Source organism: Maniola jurtina, chromosome 2 (genome assembly GCF_905333055.1).
Source record: "Maniola jurtina chromosome 2, ilManJurt1.1, whole genome shotgun sequence".
NCBI lineage: Eukaryota > Metazoa > Arthropoda > Insecta > Lepidoptera > Nymphalidae > Maniola > Maniola jurtina.
Genome location: NC_060030.1, coordinates 482,798 through 505,051, shown reverse-complemented (window position 1 = coordinate 505,051; position 22,254 = coordinate 482,798). Strand labels below are relative to the sequence as shown.

Below are 22,254 nucleotides of genomic sequence, written 5' to 3'. Positions count from 1 at the left end.
GTGTGTGTGTGTGTGTGTGTGTGTGTGTGTGTGTGTGTGTGTGTGTGTGTGTGTGTGTGTGTGTGTGTGTGTGTGTGTGTGTGTGTGTGTGTGTGTGTGTGTGTGTGTGTGTGTGTGTGTGTGTGTGTGTGTGTGTGTGTGTGTGTGTGTGTGTGTGTGTGTGTGTGTGTGTGTGTGTGTGTGTGTGTGTGTGTGTGTGTGTGTGTGTGTGTGTGTGTGTGTGTGTGTGTGTGTGTGTGTGTGTGTGTGTGTGTGTGTGTGTGTGTGTGTGTGTGTGTGTGTGTGTGTGTGTGTGTGTGTGTGTGTGTGTGTGTGTGTGTGTGTGTGTGTGTGTGTGTGTGTGTGTGTGTGTGTGTGTGTGTGTGTGTGTGTGTGTGTGTGTGTGTGTGTGTGTGTGTGTGTGTGTGTGTGTGTGTGTGTTTGTTACTCCTTCACGCAAAAACTACTGGACGGATTGGGCTGAAATTAGAATAGAGATAGATTATACCCTGGATTAGCACATAGGCTACTTTTTATCCCGGAAAATCAAAGAGTTCCCACGGGAATTTTAAAAAACCCACATCCACGCGAACGAAGTCGCGGGCATCAGCTAGTAGATGATATCATCTCATGTTATTAACAAAATCAAAAAAGCCGAATAAAATCTAAAATTTCTAAACTAAACTATGAAAATAAATAAACGCAAATTTAACTCTGTACTAACTTAAACTGTAAACATATATAAATGCACATTATTATAATATCCAAAACACCCTCTAAAGAGATCTATTCACGAGAGACCCTCGAGGTCGCACCTCCATTTACAACAGCTTAACCATCAGTATTTTTGCGGGAATTCAAAAACTTTTTCAGAGAGCAGAAATTGTAAAAGCACCAAATTGTACCTGACGTGAGATTTTTCTCCCTTTAGTGGTCGTGTGTCGTGAGCGTGAAACTACACGGAGCATTTTCTAACACTGACGTTTTAAAATCTGAAAAACTTGAACCGTTTTTTCACTGTATTGTCGGTCTTTAGAACTGTAGATACGTGTGGGGTTATTTGAAATGGTGTGGTCGTATTTAATGCACGTTTAATTTTAGACAGTTAATCACGTTATGACGTTTAGTTCTGCATCATTGTTTAACCAAAGTTTAACCAATCTTATTACACTGTCGATACCCGTAATTTTAAATTGTCGTGAGGGATATTTTGGCGAAAACGAGTTATTTATACCGTTTGATTCAACTTTTCGATCTCCACGTTTGAGACAGGTAACGACATAGCTCTAATTAATTTATGTACCTTACACTCGAGCACGAATCATCGAGCACTAATTTTATAATATGTATGTAATATGTATAATGTCTTTGCTTTTAGACCATTATTTACATTCGTTAAGACTAATATAAACTGTTTAAAACTACGACATTACAGAGTAGGTATAAATAATGTGAGGGGAGTAACTCACGAGTCCATTAGTGGTCAGAGGCGTTGTAAATAGCGGGCCCCGGGGATTCCGAGCATTTGCCGAGTTTGTGCCCGGTTCGTACTAATGAAATATTTCCAGTTATGTCAGTTAGTTTTACTTTAAAATGCGGGGTTAGAGCGGTTAAGTGAAAATACGGATATAAAAAACTCGGACCGAACTCGTATATTGCTTACGCACTGATCCGTTCTCTGATCCAAATCTAAGTAACTCAGTGGACATATGTGACATAATATTATCTACGTCATAAATGATACGTCCGATTTGAATCCGAGGCACATCTGAGATATTCTCACGGATGAGTGATGACGGAGAGAAATCGGATGACGGAAGTCGGAGCTAGTGCGTTAGCTACCATACAAATAGTTCTATGACCACTTTAGAACGTATTTTCACGAACTCGGATCGGACGCAGTACGTAATCGCCCTTAGTGTTGTTTTTATACCTACTAAGGCTGAGATCTATAGTGTACTTTGACCTTGCGAAGACTTAAGTTTTAGTTAAAACGAGACAGATTTATGGCAGCGATATAGAGCTGTCTCGTTTTAACAGTATCTTAAGTCAGAGCAAAGTCAAAGCGCGCTCTATAGATTGAGTTGCGATAGATGATAGATAGACTATTAAAGCTGAGACACACCAAACGCGTATGCAGCACGTAAACGTAGACTTTTACGCATGTAGACATGGAACTCTCTGAAACATGGCATACCGCTTGCGTGGCGTGAACGTTCGCGTACCCGTAATGCGTGCAGATATGTCAAAGGATTCACGCGTACGTGCTTAGTGTGAATCGGCCTTTAAGTTTAAAATTATCTTATTTTTACTGTCAAAAACACATAAGTAGTTACATGCAAGGCAGTAAAAGCGGAGCGCGTTTCGCCGTGCAACATAATGACCGCGAATGTAACGAATGCTCCCCGCTACGAGCACTCATTAGTCCCGGCTCCCGGCTCCCGGCTCACGAGCTCACCTCAAACGTTACTTTTGGTGCTGCTTTGTGCAGTTATAGTTGACGAGTTGGCGGCTTTTTGCTCCAAACTTTTCGAGACATTTTTTATAAGTTTGGATAATTTAGGTCCAATTTATTATTGGTTGTTTTTGCATTAGCCAGTTCGGCACTGGCTAACACAGACCAGCATTTTTTTTTCTTTTTCACTCTAAGTGAGTGCTGTGCGGGTGTGGAGCGTCCCACGCCGCACAACCCGATTGCCATGTCGACCTTTCGCGCACTCTACATTTTTTGACATCTGCCATAAAAAGTCACTAATTTGACTAGTAGTTGTCATCCCTATTGACGATAGGTACTCAATTTAAATTGTTTTGATTGGAATCTGTAAGATGATATGATGTTTACTGGGCCTAATCGCCGAAACATCGATCGGAATGTAGTGAAGCTTCCGATATGGGCAATTTCCACTGATCGGCCTCCAATTAGTTCCTTCCCCGGGGATCTCTAGTAATGGCGCAAAGTTTACCCCACAACTTTTGAGATTAACCAAACTAGCCACGTGATAGATGGGGCCGATGTTATTATGACGTACTATTGACGTCATGGTTCTTTTATATATATGTATAAAATGTTTCATTGGTTTAGTGGTTAGCAAATTCAACTGGGTTCAAGATGACGAGGTTCTGGGTTCGATTCCCGAGTCATCCCAATATCTGACACGACCAGAGAGTCTGATCAGCTGCAGGACTGAGGTTTTACGTGCTCTCCGAGGCACGCAGGTGAAACACCGCCAACTTCCGAACTTCGAGCTACTTAGTTAGAGGTACTATTTTTGGTCCGAGTCGGGAATCGATCCCAGCAGCTCGTCATCTGCAGTCGAGCATGCTAACCACTAGACCAATGAGGCGGTTACTTATAACTATATTTTGTACAGATAAGTTAAACATAGCATAATCGAGTATGTGAACCTTTTCAGGCGAAGGCTGACCCACTCGAGTAGTTTTAATGAAATTATTTCAATAACTAACTGCGAAGCTTTTTCACCAGCCATTTAGCGGACTTGAAACTCAATATTTTCCGATATTTCCCACTTGAAGAGACCCGCGTACGTGTACCGGATAATGGCAAAGATTTTATCCAATCATATAAATTATTTCCTATAAATAAAATTCAATATTATTTTATTTTCTGGAGGTATAGTTTTTCACTAGAGACGAAACCTAGTAAGTAAGTTACCTACGAAAGATTTTGGATCCATAATCATCATCATGATCAACCCATCGTGGGCCTTCTACTGGGTATAGGTCTCCCATTACACTGAGACGCGTTTAGGCCATAGTCCGCCAGGCTGGCAAAGTACGAATTACTTACACACTTAGGTACGGTACACAGGCAAAAAACTTACTTCGACTCGTTTTACTCCGTTGCGCCGGGATTGAAAGACAAACCAAGAAACAAACACACTTTCGCATTTACGAAATGACTAGCTTATTCCCGTGACTTAGTCTGCGTGGAGTAGGTACATAAATTTCTAACCCCAATAGAGGTTTTATCTTCGAAATCCTGCATGCTAAACAGCCCAATCCATCCATTACTTTGAGCTGTGCGTTGAGAGATCAGTCAGTCAACCTTTCTTTTATTCATAGGTGATGAATATAATGATAGACCAAAATTAAATTAACCCGCGCATATTTCTAGCAACATAGTTCCTGCAAAAAATATTTTGAAAATCCCATAAACTCTCGCAAGCAAAAGATTTTTGATGAACTGCTATTATTTTGCAGATGAAAAAGTTAATAGAAAGTGTAAGACAAAGGGAAAAATTTCGTTTTTGCACCTACAAAGTAAGTTAAATATGCGGAGGAAGAAAGGGATTTATTTGGGACGCGGTATCAAGGCAACCGAGATGAAGGGCACAGACGGCGGTTATGAAATAAAAAATATATTGTATTTTGTGTTTTTATTAAAATAGACAGACCGTGCCCTTTAGGAGGAATTTCCCGGAAGTGATTTTCAGAGCTCATAAATGTATTGATTTTTATTGTAAGAAAGGTCTAGTACGACAAGCACGATAATATCTGTACTGTATTTGCATTCAAATGGCCAGTTTGGCTTAACGGATTGAGATGGCCTTGCCATCCGTCATACGGTTTTATGACTGTCAGAAATTTGATGCCGAGTGACCAGGGATCTATGTACGTATTCGAAATAACGATATGACTAGATTTACATTAACATAAAAATAACACAACGTAGAAATTGTGATTGGGTATTTGAGAGAGAAAAATTTATAAACTTACATTGCTATTTATAAATTATAAGTTTTAAGGACACACTGCATGTTGTTTTATATTTATATGTTGTACATTTACATTTATTTATGTATAGGGGGAGCAGGAGAGCAGAAATAAGCTGTATGTCTTATAAATGTAAAATTTACAGGTTTTCAGAAGATACTACAGAGATCGAGCTATTATTCCTTGCTTATTTCTCAGACTTAATTTTTTTCAAACTCTGAGAATACATATAATCGAAGCAGACCCAAACGTGATTGCAATTAGTATCAGTAATATATTAGTATTAAAAATACGGCTTCGCGACTTATGAAAGTTATTCAAATAAAATTTAAGTTGGCACTTGGGTAGGTAAATATCACAAAACAGACAATAGGGTCAAATTGAAAAAAAAAAAAGATGTCTTCAGGTAGGAAGGGACGTAGAACAAAGCAAGTAGGTGCGGGGCAAAGCGATGTTAGTACCGTAGAATCGAGCGAACAAACAACGACCTTAGGGAATGCTACATTAGAGTTGATTTTGAAAAAAATCACCGAGTTCGAAGCAAAATTACATCAGTTAAATTCAAATACCGGTTCAAATGAAATCGCGAGCGTTTCTTCACACGAGTCGAACGGGATTAATGAAAATGAAAAATCTGATAGGCAGGGGTCAAATCTTGAAACCGCGAGCACAAGTACATTATCTGAGACCCGGAATTTATATGTTGTACAGCCGTCAGTAACTAAACCAAATTTCGACGGAAAACCATTCACTAACCCCATCGTTTTTCTAAAACGATTAAAGAAATATATAAGGGCGGTAAACGGATTAGATCGCGAAATAGATATAGCGTTAGGTTGCATTTCGGGGCATGCTCGGAAGGTTATGGACTTGTACTCGAAAGGTTGGACTACGTTCGCCGACTTCGAGATTGACTTTAGACGAAATTATTGGACCGAGCAAATTCAGGAATCTATAAGATATAAATTGATTAATGCGGTATATTCAAGCGATTCAGGAATGTCGATGTCCGAACATTTTGCTGAGCAAGCAGAATCAATGCAGTCATTAACTATTGCCTTTAGTGAGAGAGATTTGGTCAATTCTATTATGCGACATTATGCTATAGATATACAGCGATTGTGGTTTACTAGAACAGAGGAAGTTAACATCATGAACGGAGCGAAATTTCTTCGAAACATAGAGCAAAATATTGTTGAAAAACCTAGGCAATTTACGAGAGGTAGTGTTAGTAATAATTACAGAGGTAGGCGATACAATGAGTCACCATCGAGACGACCTATTGTAGCAACAATGTCAACAAGAAGTTGGAGAGCTAGGGGAAATTCGACGAGGGGACGCGGCTATCGTGGTCGATTAGGTTCTAGGGTTAACTTTAACAGGCCTACGGTATCCGAATCTAAACAAATTAGGCCGGCTATCACGTTCGTGAAAGAGGGCGAGAATCTTACTGTGTCTAAGAATGTGGGGGAGGGTTCATCAAAAAAACTAGAATGCCCAACACAAACGAGGTCAAGTCAGTTAGTCTTGTGTGGCACGGGCGTCAGAAAGACCTCAGATCACGAAGGGACAGGTGTAGTCTATAGAATCTTAATTAATAGTGGATGGAAGCCAGGACAGAGTTTGGGGACCGGAGATAAGGGACTTAAGCGGTTATTAAGAGGCGGCGTTGATTATAACGAGTATAGTAGTCAATTTGAAATTAGGAGTATAGGAATCTTATTGGAAAACCAGTTTGAAAATGTAACAGAGTGTAATGAGTTAGGCGTGACTTGTGAAACTTGTATGAGGAGAGGTTTGAATGTGTACACAATGTATCATGAATTAGATGAACAAACCGATGTGAGTGTTGATTATTCTTTACCTAGGTTACCTGAAGTATGTGTTAGATTGTATGGAAGAAGTATGAGTGCACTCATAGATACGGGAAGTCAGATTAGTGGAATAACTAGGGAATTGTACGACTCTATTCTAAGAGAACATGGGACATTGCCAGAGATCGCTATTCCAGCAATTCAAATACAAGGCGCGTTTGGATCGCGAAGTGAAAGCACAAATCGGTTAGTGCTAATAGAGTTTCAGTTAGGTAGTACTTTAGTTGAAGCACCTGTACTAGTTATGCGACGTCTTCCTAGGTCATTGATTCTAGGATACGATTGGTTAGAGCGGGTAAAAGGAATAGTGAACTGTAATGGTGAACACACTTTGACTATTGAACATATGGACGTTAGGTCTTGTGTTAGGCTGAATTCGGACTGCAAAATCGAAAGGTTAGGGGGAGAGACGAACGCAGCCACGATTAATTTAATATTAAATCAAAACTCTAGGCCAGTGGAACAAAGTGTATCAGACATGAATTTAGATAATGAGAAATTTAAGGGATTAAAATTAGATGACGCGAACTTAAGTAATGAACAAAAGGAATTATTACTACCTGTGTTAAACAAACACTGTAAGGTATTTACGGAAGGTTTAGGTTTGACAAACAAGTACGAACACGTTATTGAGCTATTAGACGAAACACCTTTTGTAAAACACAGTTATCCGGTACCTTTGGCGTATAGGGAACAGGTAAAAGCCGAATTAGAAGAGTTAGAAAAACTAGGCGTGATCAGACAGGAAGCGACTCCTTACTGTAGTCCTCTCACTTTCACTAAGAAGCGAGATGGGTCAATAAGACTCTTATTGGACGCACGAGAGTTGAATAAGAAAATGGTAGGTGACGCGGGCGCGCCTCCACTCACATCTGAGATTTTACAATCCTTTCATGGAGTAAATTATATCAGTTTAATTGATTTGAATAATGCCTATTTTCAAATACCTTTGCATAAAGATTCTAGGAAGTATACTGGGTTCTCGTTCATGGGGAAGACGTATACTTATAATGTTTTACCTCAAGGTTTAAAAACTTCTGTAGCAGGGTTCTCGAGAGCAATGGATTATATCCTAGTAGGAGTACGAGAGTTTTGCGTAAACTATTTAGACGACATAGTCATATTCACTACGGGGGACATAAAGTTACACTTAGAACATTTAGATCGAGTGTTAGATAAATTAGAAACCGCAGGTTTAACTGGAAGGTTAGAGAAGTGTCGGTTCTTATGTGTAGAGGTAAAGTTGTTAGGACACATAGTAAATACTAACGGGGTACGTATGGATCCTGAACGGGTTAAAGCCATATTAGACTTCCCTATACCTCGGACTATAAAACAATTACGAGGATTTCTGGGATTAATAAATTATTTCAGAAGATTTATTTCAAAATATAGCGAAGAGGTTAAACCACTGTGTGACCTATTAAAACAAAATACGAAATGGTCATGGACAGAGGAAATTAACGATTGTTTTGAAAGGGTCAAGAAATTGTTTATAGACACGATACTTCTTGTACACCCAGATCCTAAGGGAACTTATTATTTACAAACCGATAGCAGTAATTTGGGGGTTTCGGGTTATGTCTATCAATTGAATGAAGCTGGTGAAGAACAAATATTAGGGTTCTGTAGTAAAGCATTGACAGAGACAGAACGCAAATGGACAGTTACTGAACAAGAACTATGGGCCATCATTTTCAGTTTGTCAAAGTTTGAAACATATTTGAGAGGAGCGAATTTAGTCATTAGGACTGATCATAAAAGCCTGATATTCTTGCAGACGTGCAAACTATTGAGCGCTAGGATGATACGTTGGGTACATTATATAGGGCGATTTAATTACACAGTCGAACATGTGAAAGGTAAATTAAACATTGTAGCAGACGTATTGTCTCGACACTTAAAGGGGACCACTGATGTATTAACTAACAAGGCCACGGGGCCTGAAATGAATCTATTTAAAACATCATTAGGACGATTAGTGCGGGAGCGATGGAGAGAGATAGGTAGTTATCAAAGTCGCGACAAGACTGCTAGTGAGATAATTAGACGCGTGCAAACAGCAGACGCTTCTGAATCAAAGTACTACGTGCTTAAAGAAGGGATTCTTTATAGAACAGACATAAAAGGGGATATCTTAAGGTTATATGTTCCCGAGAACATACTAAGGGATTTGATAGTTAGCATACATGAAGAAGTAGGTCATTTCGGGCGATACAAGGTTTATGCTCTGATGAAACGTCAATATTATTTCCCAAATATGTCTCGTATAATAGGTCGTGTTGTAAGAGCTTGCGAGGCATGTCAAAAGTCAAAACATGCTTTGGAAACGCACACGGGGCCGATAAAAACTGTAATAGCGAAGGAAATAGGAGAGAGAGTTTTTTGCGATATTTTTGGACCTTTACCGGCAGGACGATTTGGTTTTAAATACATATTCGTAATGCAAGATGCTTATAGTAAGTTAATCAGACTATACCCACTACGCCAGGCTAGTGGGAAGGCTACTTTAACTTGTGTAAAAAAGTTTCATAAGCAGGTCACAATTAAGACATTATGTTCAGACAGAGGCGCGAACTTTACTTCAAAAGTTTTCGAGTTAGGTATTCGCCAACTAGGTATCGAGTTAACGCACACATCTGTTAGAAATCCACGGCCAAATTCAACAGAGAGAGTTAATAAAGAGTTAGGTAGATTATTCAGGACGTATTGCGACAAATCACATCGTTCATGGGTAGATCTATTATCGGATATAGAAGATTGTTACAATCAGGTAATACATACTACAACGGGATATTCGCCAAACGAGATTATATATGGAAAACGTACTCTGCTATCGACTGATTTCAACACTGACTCATCGGTGAGGGCAGACTTACAGGGTGAATCGTTAGAACAGATTCGACAGCAGGCATGACAAAACATAGATAAGGCGGCCGAAAGTAGACGATTACATTATAACAAAAATCATAAGTTAATACAATTCGAAATCGGAGATTTAGTGAAACTTAAGACTTTTACGAAGTCAGATGCGGATAAAAAGTTGACAAAAAAATTCATGCGCTTATATGAAGGACCGTACGTAATAGGGGCAGTTCCATATAATAATGTATATACATTAATAGACGTTCATACTGGTAAAGTTAAGGGTAACTACAATGCCATTCATTTGTTTAGGTACTATGTAGATAACTAGAAGGATAGGTAAAACTAGAGTATTAAAAGGGACAGAAAACAGGTAGTTTGGGGTACACTAAACAAAGAGATACCTGAGTTAAATAGTTATGGTCATGCCCGAGGGTATAATAGATAGGCGTAGGAGGTTTGATACTAGCATTCTAATACAGATAAGGGGAAAAATAGATTTTGAAACGACTAGCACAGCTGCAGGGACAAAAGGAGCTACGTGTATTAAAAATCTATTTTGAGGGAGCGTGAGATGGCCTTGCCATCCGTCATACGGTTTTATGACTGTCGGAAATTTGAAGCCTTGCTCTTAAAAACAAAAATCTCGCACGAAAAGAAATAAATTAGTTAAGATTCTGAGTAATTGTAGGAAAGGAAGTATAAAAAACAAAAGGGCAAAATAAATTGCTCTAAAGCTAAATTGCGTTAGGGTCGGTCATAAATTAGATAAAAGTCGTAAATTTTAACTTAGAAATCTCTACAAGTGTACAAAATTGTAATCACGTGTTATGCGAGTGGTCTAGGCAAGGCAAGGGCGTGAGAAAGTAAAAGGTACGGCCCATTAAGGGATGTTTGAAATACATTTTATTTTCAGCCAATTAGCCATCAGCCAGGGTAATTCTGTGCGCAAGAGTGAACCAATCAGAAACCGAAATTTCGCTGGTTTTTTTTTCATTTCAGATCATGGGCGTGAACAAACACATCCGTGTGGTGGGTTTAAGGCTACACTGGGGGACCGGGAGAGAACATTCGATTGAGGTCTGGCTCAACGTGCAGTAGAGCCTAACAGTGAATATTAAGTGTATATTGCAATTGTATAGTTAATAATAGAAAAATTATAAATAGAATAAAATAGTGTGTATCCGGGCCAGCAGAAGCTGATATAGGGTGATGTACTAATTTACATTATATTTTAAACTAGATTATTTGAAAATCAGTTCCAAAAATCTTGAGTATAGAATTACCTCACAAACTAAACTAGAGATGGTATTTGAGATATTAGGAGGTGTTACAATATTGTGTATAGCTATTAGATTTTGAATCCGAAATTAGAGAAATGGGACATTTCTCTTTGTGGAACTAAGATTCAAATATATCTAGAACAAATAATGAATATATTATAATTTATACATAATGTGTGTTCTTAGACTTTTCTTTGTCATGTGTAGGGTTAGATTCATAGAATAATTAAAATTTATGGCATGTGTGTACCTATTTAGGACATAAGGTTATACATAATATCTAAAGCCGAAAGGGTTTTTCGTTCTGAATATTTGCTTTTCCCTTTCAATAATTAGTATGGCTTAGGAAGCAAGTATTCGGCCGGGAATTAATTAATATAATAAAGTTACTTAATTTCCAGTCTAAATAATAAATTCAGTTTCTCTTCTTTCTTTTTCTAAATACTCAACTGTATGAGTAAATAAACACTTATTTACCAGAAATAAATGCACTTGGGTATAACTGTCATCTTTTATTTGCTATATTTAGATACATTTCCTAGACATTTAATAATGGAGATTCAATTTGTTTGGAGGCTAGACTACCATATTATAATATTAACAAAGCCATTGATACAAAGAAACCATGTATCGAACTAACTTGAACTCCAATATTAAGATTTTCTCATATGACCTACATACCAATCACAATTCCTTTACTATTAAGTAAAATTTAGCCTAGTTTTTTTTCAGCAATTCATCTAATTATAATACTAGCTCTTATTCAGCATTAAATAGGGATTATAATTGAATTAGCAGTCTAATGCAGTCCGATGGAATGACTTTTGTCGTTACGATTATTGATTTGGTAGAAAAATCACTCAATAGCTAAAATAAGGTGGTGTGCTATAAACTACTAGCTACCACGGTATAAACATCGTCTTCATCAACATGAACAGCTTTCACCGGCTCACTACTGAGCGCGGACTTCATAGAGAACTCTCGATCAAGTTTTCCTTCATCATATGGTATTTTATACCATTATGTGAAATTCTCACGATGGTTTTTCCGTATACTTTTACTATCACAAAACGATCAGTACCTAATTTACCAAGAATGCTCTCCACTACTAAAGATAATAGAGTCGGCTGAGTTCGAATCTCAGGCTAAAGACAAAGGGACCTTTTACTTTCGAGTAACAGCTAAATTTCATCTACCTACTAAAAATACCCTGAACGAGACAATGGAGTACACGCTGCCTCCGAAGGACAGATGGCGAGGCAGGTAGGTACCTTTTTTTTATTGTGTACCGATCTTTCCCAAACAGCATTTTAGGTAACATTATCTGTTAAAACCGACGCCAGCTGAATTTGTGAATCACCGAGTTTTGATAAGATAAAATTACTAGTTTTGCTGTACTTTGTAATTTCTTTGCTTGATATTTTATGGTACATGGTTGATTGGTGACGTACCAATAGCGAGATTCCGGCACAAAGCAAACACGTCATGTCTTTATACAGCTGGACTCTCCGAACTAATAAATTGGCCAATTTATTGACAATCAATCAAACAAATATATAAATATACAAAAATACCATGGTTTTGGGGCGAGCCCAGAGCTCATTGAAAAGAACCTAGGTTTCCGTACCTAGGCAAATTGAAAACGCTTCGCAGCGAAATAGGAGAGTCCAAGTGCTGTGCCCCGATAACAATGCTAAAAGACTGAGATTTCAGTGTAGGGCTCCCCCCGTGCTTGAGGAATGCCGGTTGGTCTCAAACCGATGGCCTAAATAAGGCAAATACACGTATCAACTGATTTTCCACACTAACAGGACGTTCTAAATTAGCAAATCTCTCCACTCATTATATCTATTTTGAGGAGTTGAAATTTTACATTAATTTTTTATAATTCAATCCGTGTAAACCTGTTAGCTGGTCGAGAAGTCTACGTGTTCACCCAACGTACTGTACCAATTAATTACTTGTAAATAACTCATGACTTAAATACCTAGGTGTTTCTATAATTCAGCTGAGTTTATTTCTTATTTTATCTCTTCATAATGCCTAATCTTAACCACTAGTATAGACGATCACAGCGTACCATCACAGGATAATACACCTATAAAAACTTGTTTTAAAAATGCTTTTTTACTATTAATTTCCTATGACTCCTCACATCGTTTTTCCTTCATAGAAGTTAAAATAAACGGAAATATCTAAATATTTAGGCTGTTGAAAACCATTAAAAACGTCCCTACATTAATCATGGCCGCCTCAAGGGGCTAGATTAACGTCACCCCGCCGATATTGAGAATTTCTAATTGACAAATGATACTCTGGAAGCTGCCCTCTTCATTATTCTAATTCATCTCTGTCATCGTGATCTTTTGAAGCGTGGCACCTTTTTGCATAATATTATTTTCGTGACATATTTTTTATAAATGGGTCGTTATATTAAGGGTCTGATGACATTTTGCTTGATAATTGTTATTATCTACAATTATATACATAACTATACATAGATTCCAATTATATACATAACTAGCTGATGCCCGCGGCTTCATCCGCGTGGATTTTTAGGTTTTGAAAAATCCCCTGGGACAAAAAGTGGTCTATGAATAAAATCACGTCAGTCTGTAGCTCCGTTGCGGCGCGATTGAAAAACAAGCTATGCCTGAAGTTTCTCTACGTGATCAAATCAGAAATGGGGAGATCCGTAGGAGTAACCAGTGGCTATGGGCAGGGCACATAGTTCGAAAAATGATAGATGTTCCGGTATCAAGGTGCTAAAATGGTGACCCCGCACGGTTGATGATGATAATCGTAATTCATATCCGTAACAGAATTGTTATGTTAACTGTGATCTTCAAACATTCATGTCATTTATCAGCAAGTGAGAAGTAAAAAGCGAAACCACACGGGAACAGCTGATGTAGTGTTTGCGTGTTTTTACCAATGCTTGTAGGTATATTTAGTTTTCTTAAAAGATAAGCAAATCGCACACACCTTGTTAGAGAAACGCGTAACCACGCGAATCACCTGGCGCTTTAGGCTATCTGGAGTTAGGCTCTTAACTCTTATCATGATTTCATTGCTAGTTCACGGTAATAAGATTGTATAGACCGCGTATTGTACGCCTCTACGCATTTCAGCGAGAGCTACTTGTTTACTTACCTTTTAAGTAAACAAAGGAAAACTAAAGTAAGTACATATAGGAGTTTTTGTGTAGGTGAGTAAAAAGCGAAACTTCCCGGGAGCACAGCTGATGTGTGTGCTCATTTGTTCCGCTCGTGTTTGCGCGTTTTTGCCACTGCGTGTAGTTTGTTATGTGGAACGCCAATTTGTACTGCTTTAGCAACTCTAATATGACTATCGTCAAATTTAACGATACGGTACGTAACGGTTATTTCTTTACAATAGCTACTTATACCTATATATTTTTTTCATAATTTTATACAAAAAAAAAACAATAAGCTCGTTTCGCTAGGATGGAACTCTTACAACGTGCATAGGTATATGTGCATCGCTCAGTATCACACAGTTTTTGCCAATTGTCGTAACTCCGGTGTCACGTTTTTTTAACTTGAATGTTCAGGGCTCAGTTCGATAAAATATTGTCTTCCATAACATATTTCTTTACAAATATCAGTATTAAAATTCCAAGATATGGAAAAATGAACAAAATCCTCTAGCTGGATAGTGTCAATCTAAATAAAATTATGAGATAGAATTGAATTTGAAATGAATCATTGAAATGCAATTCAAACCTATTCAGCGATAATTCCCTATAGATGCAGCCGTCTATAATAAGCCATGAGAACCAAATTACATAATTGGGCTATGCATTAAGTGCTATGAAATGGAAAACTAACTAGGTTATGGGTTGGAATGGAAAATCACTTCACAGGGCACTCTCTGCGACTCACTTCGTACAAACGTACTTTTGCTCTCATTTGAATATTACACATTCAGACTCGATGTAATTTTGTAGACATATTTTAGAAACTAATACCTACCAGGTTTCCGTAAAAACCGCTAGTCGTAAAATTACTCGAAGTGGGCTGTGACCTAATTACTTTTCTCATTCTTAGAGGAGATCCGTTCTCAGTAGTGAGCCAGCAATATGTTGGGATGATGATATAAGTACTTTGAGCGCTAATATTGTGTTTATATTTTCTTGCCTCGCTCGTTTACGGAGTACAACAAAAACTGACACGACGCGGACGTCACACTTCCCTCATTTGTCTCGTCGGCGCGGACGCGTTTTTGCGACGCGACGAGGCCATTCCGCAGCCGTCGTTAAAACACGTCCACTGTCATTAATTTTAACGACAAAGTTGTTTTTGCTGGCACTTTTTTATAGGCTCTAACTACAACGTGATAGAAATTGACTATCTCTCGATGTGGAGGTAAAAGTAAAAATAAATAAAGTTTCTAAGATAAAAATCCCTAGCTTTTTAGTAGTGTGTTTTTATAAAACCGGATGACATAAATAATTTATTGTTAAGTATAGTCTCGGCTTAGTCCTAAAATTATAACGTCCATAGTTTCACGCGTACAAAACATGTCAAGAATTGAATTGAAATTAACACCTCTGCAGCAACCAATAAATAGCAGGCGGACGCATGCTATGATTGGATGAGATTTTTCGCGCCATTTATAAATAAAGTTTCTGCGCAGGTACATCAGCGTAACTTGTAAAAGTGGTAGTGCTGTACATTTTTTTACCTTTCGAGCGGCTTTCGGCTAAAAATTTAGCGCGCATTTTGATTACCTTGCCTGCCCATAAACATTGATGCCTTTAGTTTCCTGAAGCAAAGCACAGGCAAATGAAGAATTTCCGCCCTGAAACCGGATATGCGCGCCGGACATATAAATTATACACCGGAAATATCCGGAAGGCTGTATAAATTATACACACGAAAATATCCGGAAGGCAGCTATTGCCGGATTTTAGTAACGAAGATAGGCGAGCGTCGCTGATTTATGGAAGCAATTTATCAAAGTGCTTTGGCGAATAACTCATAGAGAGAATGTGGAAATATGTGTATCCTAAAAGTTACTTTTTTGTGGTGTATCATTATTGTTGTAAAAGCATTGATAGCCTAGTAGTTAAAACGTCCACCTTCTTTTTGGGAAATCAGGGGTTCGAGCTCTCTTTTCAGCAATAAATTATCACTTTAATGGTGTAGGAAAACATTGTAAGGCATGCCTGAGAGTTCTCCATAATGTTCTCAAAGGTGTGTGAAATCTGCTAATTCGTATTAGGCAGCAGCGTGGCAGTCTATGGCCTAAAACCTCATTCTGACAGGAAACCCATGTTCAATAGCGGGCTGGTGATAGATGATAGGATAGGTGATAGGATCTCGAGCTGTATATTACGTAAGTGTAGATATAATATAACTATATTGTGTTTGCTTTTGATGTGAACTCTTAAAGCTAATAATAATATGTTAGCGAGTTGAATCGACGGAACAGTTTACAGACAGCAAATACACGTGCCAGCTAAGCTGTTTGCTCACACAACAAAACTCTTACCTACCTGCAGATGTTTTGCCAATGTTACCTATAGAAATAAATCAATAATTGGTTAAGAAAACAGCTGATAAACTCCAAACTGTAAAACAGCTGATTTTCATCAAAACATCAAGAACTATTTGATTAAAAGCTGGGACACACCAAACGCGTATGCAGCACGTAAGCGTGACCACGCGCGTAGTGACGCGCGTGAATCCATAGATATGACAGCACGCATTACGTCTATGCGAAGTTCACGCTTGCGTGGCATAGACGTAATGCGTGCTGTCATATCTATGGATTCACGCGCGTCACTACGCGCGTGGTCACGTGTACGTGCTGCATACGCGTTTGGTGTGTCCCAGCCTTTAAGGTATCCGTCTACAGACTATATTTACGTATCACTACACACTTACATTTCTCGCCTTTACTGCTACTTAACTACGTCTGAATCAACCCAATACTACGGAATTTTGAAGGTCCTTATTTGATCATTTACTTTGCTTCAAACCCTAACGTTGCTGACACGTTGGTCCCGTTCATTATTACGTGTTAACAGTCGTTAGTCTTAATTGGAAACTATTCTCAACCCTGACGATCTCTTTTAATATGCTACGGAGGTCAAATAGCAATTGCTACGTGTAAAAAGTACTAGCCTCTGGAATATGGCTTAACGTTCCCCGTCCCAGAGGAAATCTGGAAACTGCCTCGCACGTCAAATCGACCGGTTTCTAATCTACGGTTGGTAGAAAACACACAAAAAATTGGATACACCTATTAGTTATGTAGATAGGTAAAAAATTTGTTACGTGCTGGGTAAACACAATTTCACGTTCCGTGAAAATATTCGCTGTATAGAAGTTGTGTTGTGAATCACACTTTGTTTACAAACGAAAGAGACGACCCAAGATTATGTTTTGCTAGCCTTAGGCTTTGTATAAGACATCAGAAAGGATCATTTATCTTACCTATCTTCAAAACAAGAATAAATAGGCATCTTCAAGGTAAACGCGTCCCATCTTGCGCTCAAGCGCTTGCCTGTAGTGAATTTAGTGAATTAAAAAAAAAGTCAAGACCTTGACTCGAAACTCTTGACCACAATCACACCTGATGGAAAGTGATGTTGTAGCCTAAGATGGGACGCGTTTACCGAGAAGATGCCTATTCATTCTTGTTTTAAAGATACCCAAATTGTACTTAATTGATAGGAAACACAGAAATTCTTTTAATCTCATTCTCCTTGCTCCAATAAGGTCTTCTTCTTGTTCTTATTAAATACCTTGGAAATCGGGAGGTTGCCGAAAGGGGGCATGTACTCACATGATGGTAGGTGGTGGATTGGCATGCGCGAGGCAGGGTAGCACGGCGTCACCACCGCGCCGCGCGCTTGCCTCCCACACTCCTCCCCACAGAGCTCGTGGAGCTGTTGACGTACTCATAGCTGTAGAGAGAAAACCTTAGTTAAAACCTAAGTCTTGTGGGAGGCTTTGGCTGTGGCTAGTTAGCACCCTACCGGCAAAGTCGGGCCGCCATGTGATTTAACGTTCCGGTACGATGTCATGTAGAAACCAAAGTACATTTATACGATAGCAATCACCTCTGATTGGCTGACACTCTGTTGCTATTTGTTGAAATTTAATGTTGCAGTAAAAAAACCATAAATTCACCCAATCAGATTGATGCAGCTTTTCGAAATCGACATGCTGGTTTTTAGGGAAAAATCAGTGGTACTTTCGCTTCTAAATCAATCCAAAACCGGGTTTAAGTTAGAGTATTTTTTTAAAGAGTTCAGAGTCTGGTGGGATGCTTCTGCAGTGGCTAATTCGGTAATATATTGGGTACTATGATGTGGTATTATTTGATGGAAATTAATCTAATTTCAATCGATGCCTTCACGAAAGTTGTTAAAATTTAAACAAAACTAAAATTGTGTTCATGTAATTAACGTCAATAAAGTTTCATCCCCGTAAACAGGAGGTTCAATAAGGGTAGGTAATTTGAAGAGCGTCGAATTACTCCAGAGAGTTATCCGAGGATCAATTACATTAAATATTATCTTAAGTATCATTAGCGCGGAGTCAAAGGGCTTCCTAATGTAAAATTAGAATTTATTCGACTAGAGAGCGATGGTAATCAGAATTTCTGATGGGATTGTTAATTGTACTCTTAGATGTAAATATTTAGATCAAACTCAAATTAGTTTATGAAAATTTAAGATACAAATACAAATCCTATAAATCATGACAGACTCTTTATCATGGAAGATAATGGAGATATTAATTAAGCGAAAGTAAAACATCTTGTAAACTAAGATGGTATGAGTGAATTCCCTTATATATTTTATATTGTAGATAACGCATATGTTGATATTTCGACTCAGTTGCTGGAGTCGTGGTCACGACGGGCCTTAACAGCAGTATCAGCAGTTAAAACCACCAAATTAATCGTGGTATAATATATATTCCTTATTATAATTTCAGAGTAAAATGAATGAAATAAACAGCCAATCCGGGTCGATGGAAGGTACTTACGAGCGACGTCGATGCTGACAGGAGAACTCCTGCGCCGCTCCCCGGTGAGCGAGTCCAGTACAGAGCAGGAGTACTGGGCGCGCGAGTCGTCTATCCGGACGGAGCGCACGATCAGCTTCCAGCCTTCGTCCACCAGGAGTGTAGGGCCAGCTGTGGAAATAGAAATAAGTACACTATAAAAGACAGCATGTAGAAACATTAATCTCAACACCTTTGAGAACATTACGGAGAACTCTCAGGCATGTTATAAGTATCCAACTCTCAGAAATATTAATCTTACCTAAAAAAAAGAATGGTGAGGTTTTTTTTCAAAAGTTGGCAACATTATCGGACTCTACCACGCAAAAAGTCAATAATACCAACTGTTACGTAACAGAAGGCAATTACATTGCAGCCAATACAGAAGCGTTTGTACCAAAACGCCCAATTAACCTCTGCCACAAACGAAATTAAGCTTTGAAGATTTTTGCTTAAAATTGAATTAACCGATTTCATCAGGAATTTGTTTGAATTAAAAAGAAAACGTAATCAAATAAAGGTAATTTGAAGCGGAAGTCGGATAGAGGCCTGCGTATAAATTGGAAACCTGCCAAAAGGTAATGTAAAAGCAAAATAAGGCTTATGGCTTTAATATATATTTTTTTATAAGTAATAGATTTTTACGGCGGTAGAGTTTATTGGCAGATTTCACACACCTTTGAGAATATTATGGAGAACTCTTAGGCATGCTTTCCTCACGATATTTTCGTTCACCGTTAAAGCAAGAGATATTTAATTGTTTAAAATGCACATAACTCAGAAAAGTTAGAGATGCGTCCCTAATACTCATACCTAACTACTAGGCTATCATCGCTAATAAAAAAAAACAGCCAAGTGGGAGTTGGACTCGAAATTTCGTGGTTCTAGGATCAACGAGAAATACCCTATTATTCCCTTGACGAGTCTTGCCAGACATGACAGGTAGACAGACAGACAACGAAGTGATGTTAGAAGGGTTCCTTTTTTATCTGGAGTTAGGAAACACTAAAATGGGCATAAAATATAATTTTTTTTTCTATGTCAAAGTTTTCGCTTACAGAAATGATCCCCCGCTGACAGAACTGCGTCGTCCCTGTACCACGCAGCGACAGATGAGTGGTCCCTGAGCGCGGCGGGGGTCACGCACGTCAGCAGCGCCGGACCCCCCACCTCCGCCGGCGTCGATGTCACGTGCACCTGCCACTCTTGCCACACCACTGTTGACAAACAGAAAATATAAGTGAAATATATGCTGAGTTTGTTGTGGGCTCTTCTCAGACTTGGACGCGTTTGGAACTCTCGTAGCTTTAGTTTTAAGCTGTTTACGTAATTAATTATCACCACTACATCGTCTTACAAACCTAACAATTCTGACTATCAAACGGAGTACTAATAGTACCTACAAGATTGATTGATTTGATATATTTAAAGCACAACTATGGTAGGTAATATTTTGTCATTATATTGGTATTCTACCAACATCAAACATTATCTTTGGGGTTTGGGGTTGCACTCAGTGTTTTTTTTTAATAGTTTTTCAGAGGTTGAGTTGGTTTTTAATTTAACTTTGAAAAGCCTTTGTCAGATTGGTGTGATGCCTCACACTGCCATTCAGGATAGTCAATGCATTCAGGTTTCCGGTTTCCTTAAAAACCCAAACTCCTTAATTTTATTTTCGCAACTATGTAGGTCACGACTATTCATACAGTTTTGTAAGAAAGTTTCCGTATTACCCAAAAACCTGTTTAACGCTATTCACTGACGAGTTCCAACCTGAGGAGTTTACGACTTAAACCAACATTCCCTGTGTACACCGACCTCATTGAAAATTCGGTTACACTTAGGGCTTGGGTAAACAGACCGCGTGGCGATAACATATTATTTTCTCCGCAATGTTTGTAATACAAGGAATCACCGCCTGGGTGCCTGGTGCACTTTGACCGCCCGTTGTGCAAGATCCTTTTTTACACGCACATGCGAACTGTGAAGTCAAATAGATTACAACACGGGGTTATCCAAGGAGCGGGTCTAGAAATTCCTGAAAGACATTCCTGTACTTGAATTTTATATTAGGTATCTATGTGAAATTTTGCACGCCATTGCATGGCAAATGTCGTGATACTATATGAATAATTAATGTAATACCATTGTTAACCTGCACTTAGAGCAAAAAAAAAATTGATTGATTGATTAATATCTTTAGGTATGTGCAACTATTTGAACCCAGATTCGCTTGGTAATAATATTATTATCTGACAAATACTATTAACAGCTAAATAAGTTAAGCTCAGTCTCTGTCCAGACCTTTATCATAGACATGTAGTGCAGCGTAAGTAGTAGGTACACTGTCTGTAGTAATATGTAACACTTTATCTACACTAGATGCGAATTCGAGGAGCTCTGCGGAACCCCAAACCCCCACAAAGACCGCATTTCGCGTTAAATCCGCCCTCGTGTGTTTATTTGGGATTATTTAAATACTATCTAAACATTGTTGATACGAACTATACGGATATTTTAGATACTGCCCGCGACTTTGCCCGTGTGAAAAACTCTTGATTTTCCAGGATAATAAGGAGAATATCTGTCTCCAAGATGCAAACTGTCCCAGTAACGGATAATCAGTAGTCGATAACAGAGTTGGGCCATAAGAAAGTTACCCATTTATGCATTTATAATTAACTAGCGATTCGCCCTGACTTCGCACGATACAACATTATTTCTCGTAAAAAGTAAAGGATAAAAAATGGTTATTTTGCGTTATCCCTAAGAGATAGACATAGACTTTTTTGGAGACCCTTTTAAGGTGTACAATACTGTAGTATATTATTTTTTATCTATCTCGTTGGGTTCAGCCAGCGTTTACAGTGTAAGCGCAAAAAATGTGTTTATTTACAGCATAAAATTAGAAATCTCTAAAATTATTATCAGTGTTTCTCTAATAAATTAGGCAGGTATTATACATATAAATCTTTCTCTTGAATCATTCTATCTATTAAAAAAACTGCATCAAAATCTGTAGCGTAGTTTTAAAGATCTAAGCATACATAGGCACAGACAGCGGGAAGCGATTTTGTTTTTAACCCCCGACCCAAAAAGAGGGGTGTTATAAGTTTGACGTGTGTATCTGTCTGTGGTATCGTAGCTTCTAAACTAATGAACCGATTTTAATTACGTTTCTTTTGTTTGAAAGGTGGCTTGATCGAGAGTGTTTTTAGCTATATTCCAAGAAAATTGGTTCAGCCGTTTGAAAGTTATCAGCTCTTTTCTAGTTACTGTAACCTTCACTTGTCGGGGGTGTTATACATTTATAATTTACACTTGTATACTATATAGTGATAGTGATATGGATGAATTTTACTAAGTATGGATTGTAATAGGAACATCAGTAGAATTCGTATTTATTATGTATGTACTAAATAAGTAGACACGCGATGTAACATTCACAATACTACAATACTAGATTCATGGAAG

General features: G+C 38.3%; 1 protein-coding gene and 1 long non-coding RNA gene across 2 annotated transcripts in view; one reads left to right on the top strand and one right to left on the bottom strand.

The window, feature by feature from the left end:
• The window catches only part of LOC123877861 (Down syndrome cell adhesion molecule-like protein Dscam2), a 97,217-nt gene that overhangs the window by 50,075 nt on the left and 24,888 nt on the right, over positions 1-22,254 (bottom strand). Inside the window, exons 2-4 of the mRNA XM_045924794.1 lie at positions 19,839-19,997; positions 18,763-18,912; positions 17,552-17,672 (exon numbers count right to left, since the gene is read on the bottom strand). Of these exons, the coding sequence (XP_045780750.1) occupies positions 17,552-17,672; positions 18,763-18,912; positions 19,839-19,997 (430 nt within the window). The remainder of the gene's footprint in view (positions 1-17,551; positions 17,673-18,762; positions 18,913-19,838; positions 19,998-22,254) is intronic.
• On the top strand, positions 1,753-21,442 carry LOC123877908. The gene is made up of 3 exons (XR_006798696.1): positions 1,753-1,899; positions 19,166-19,169; positions 21,433-21,442. It is a non-coding gene; the product is annotated as an uncharacterized LOC123877908 (long non-coding RNA).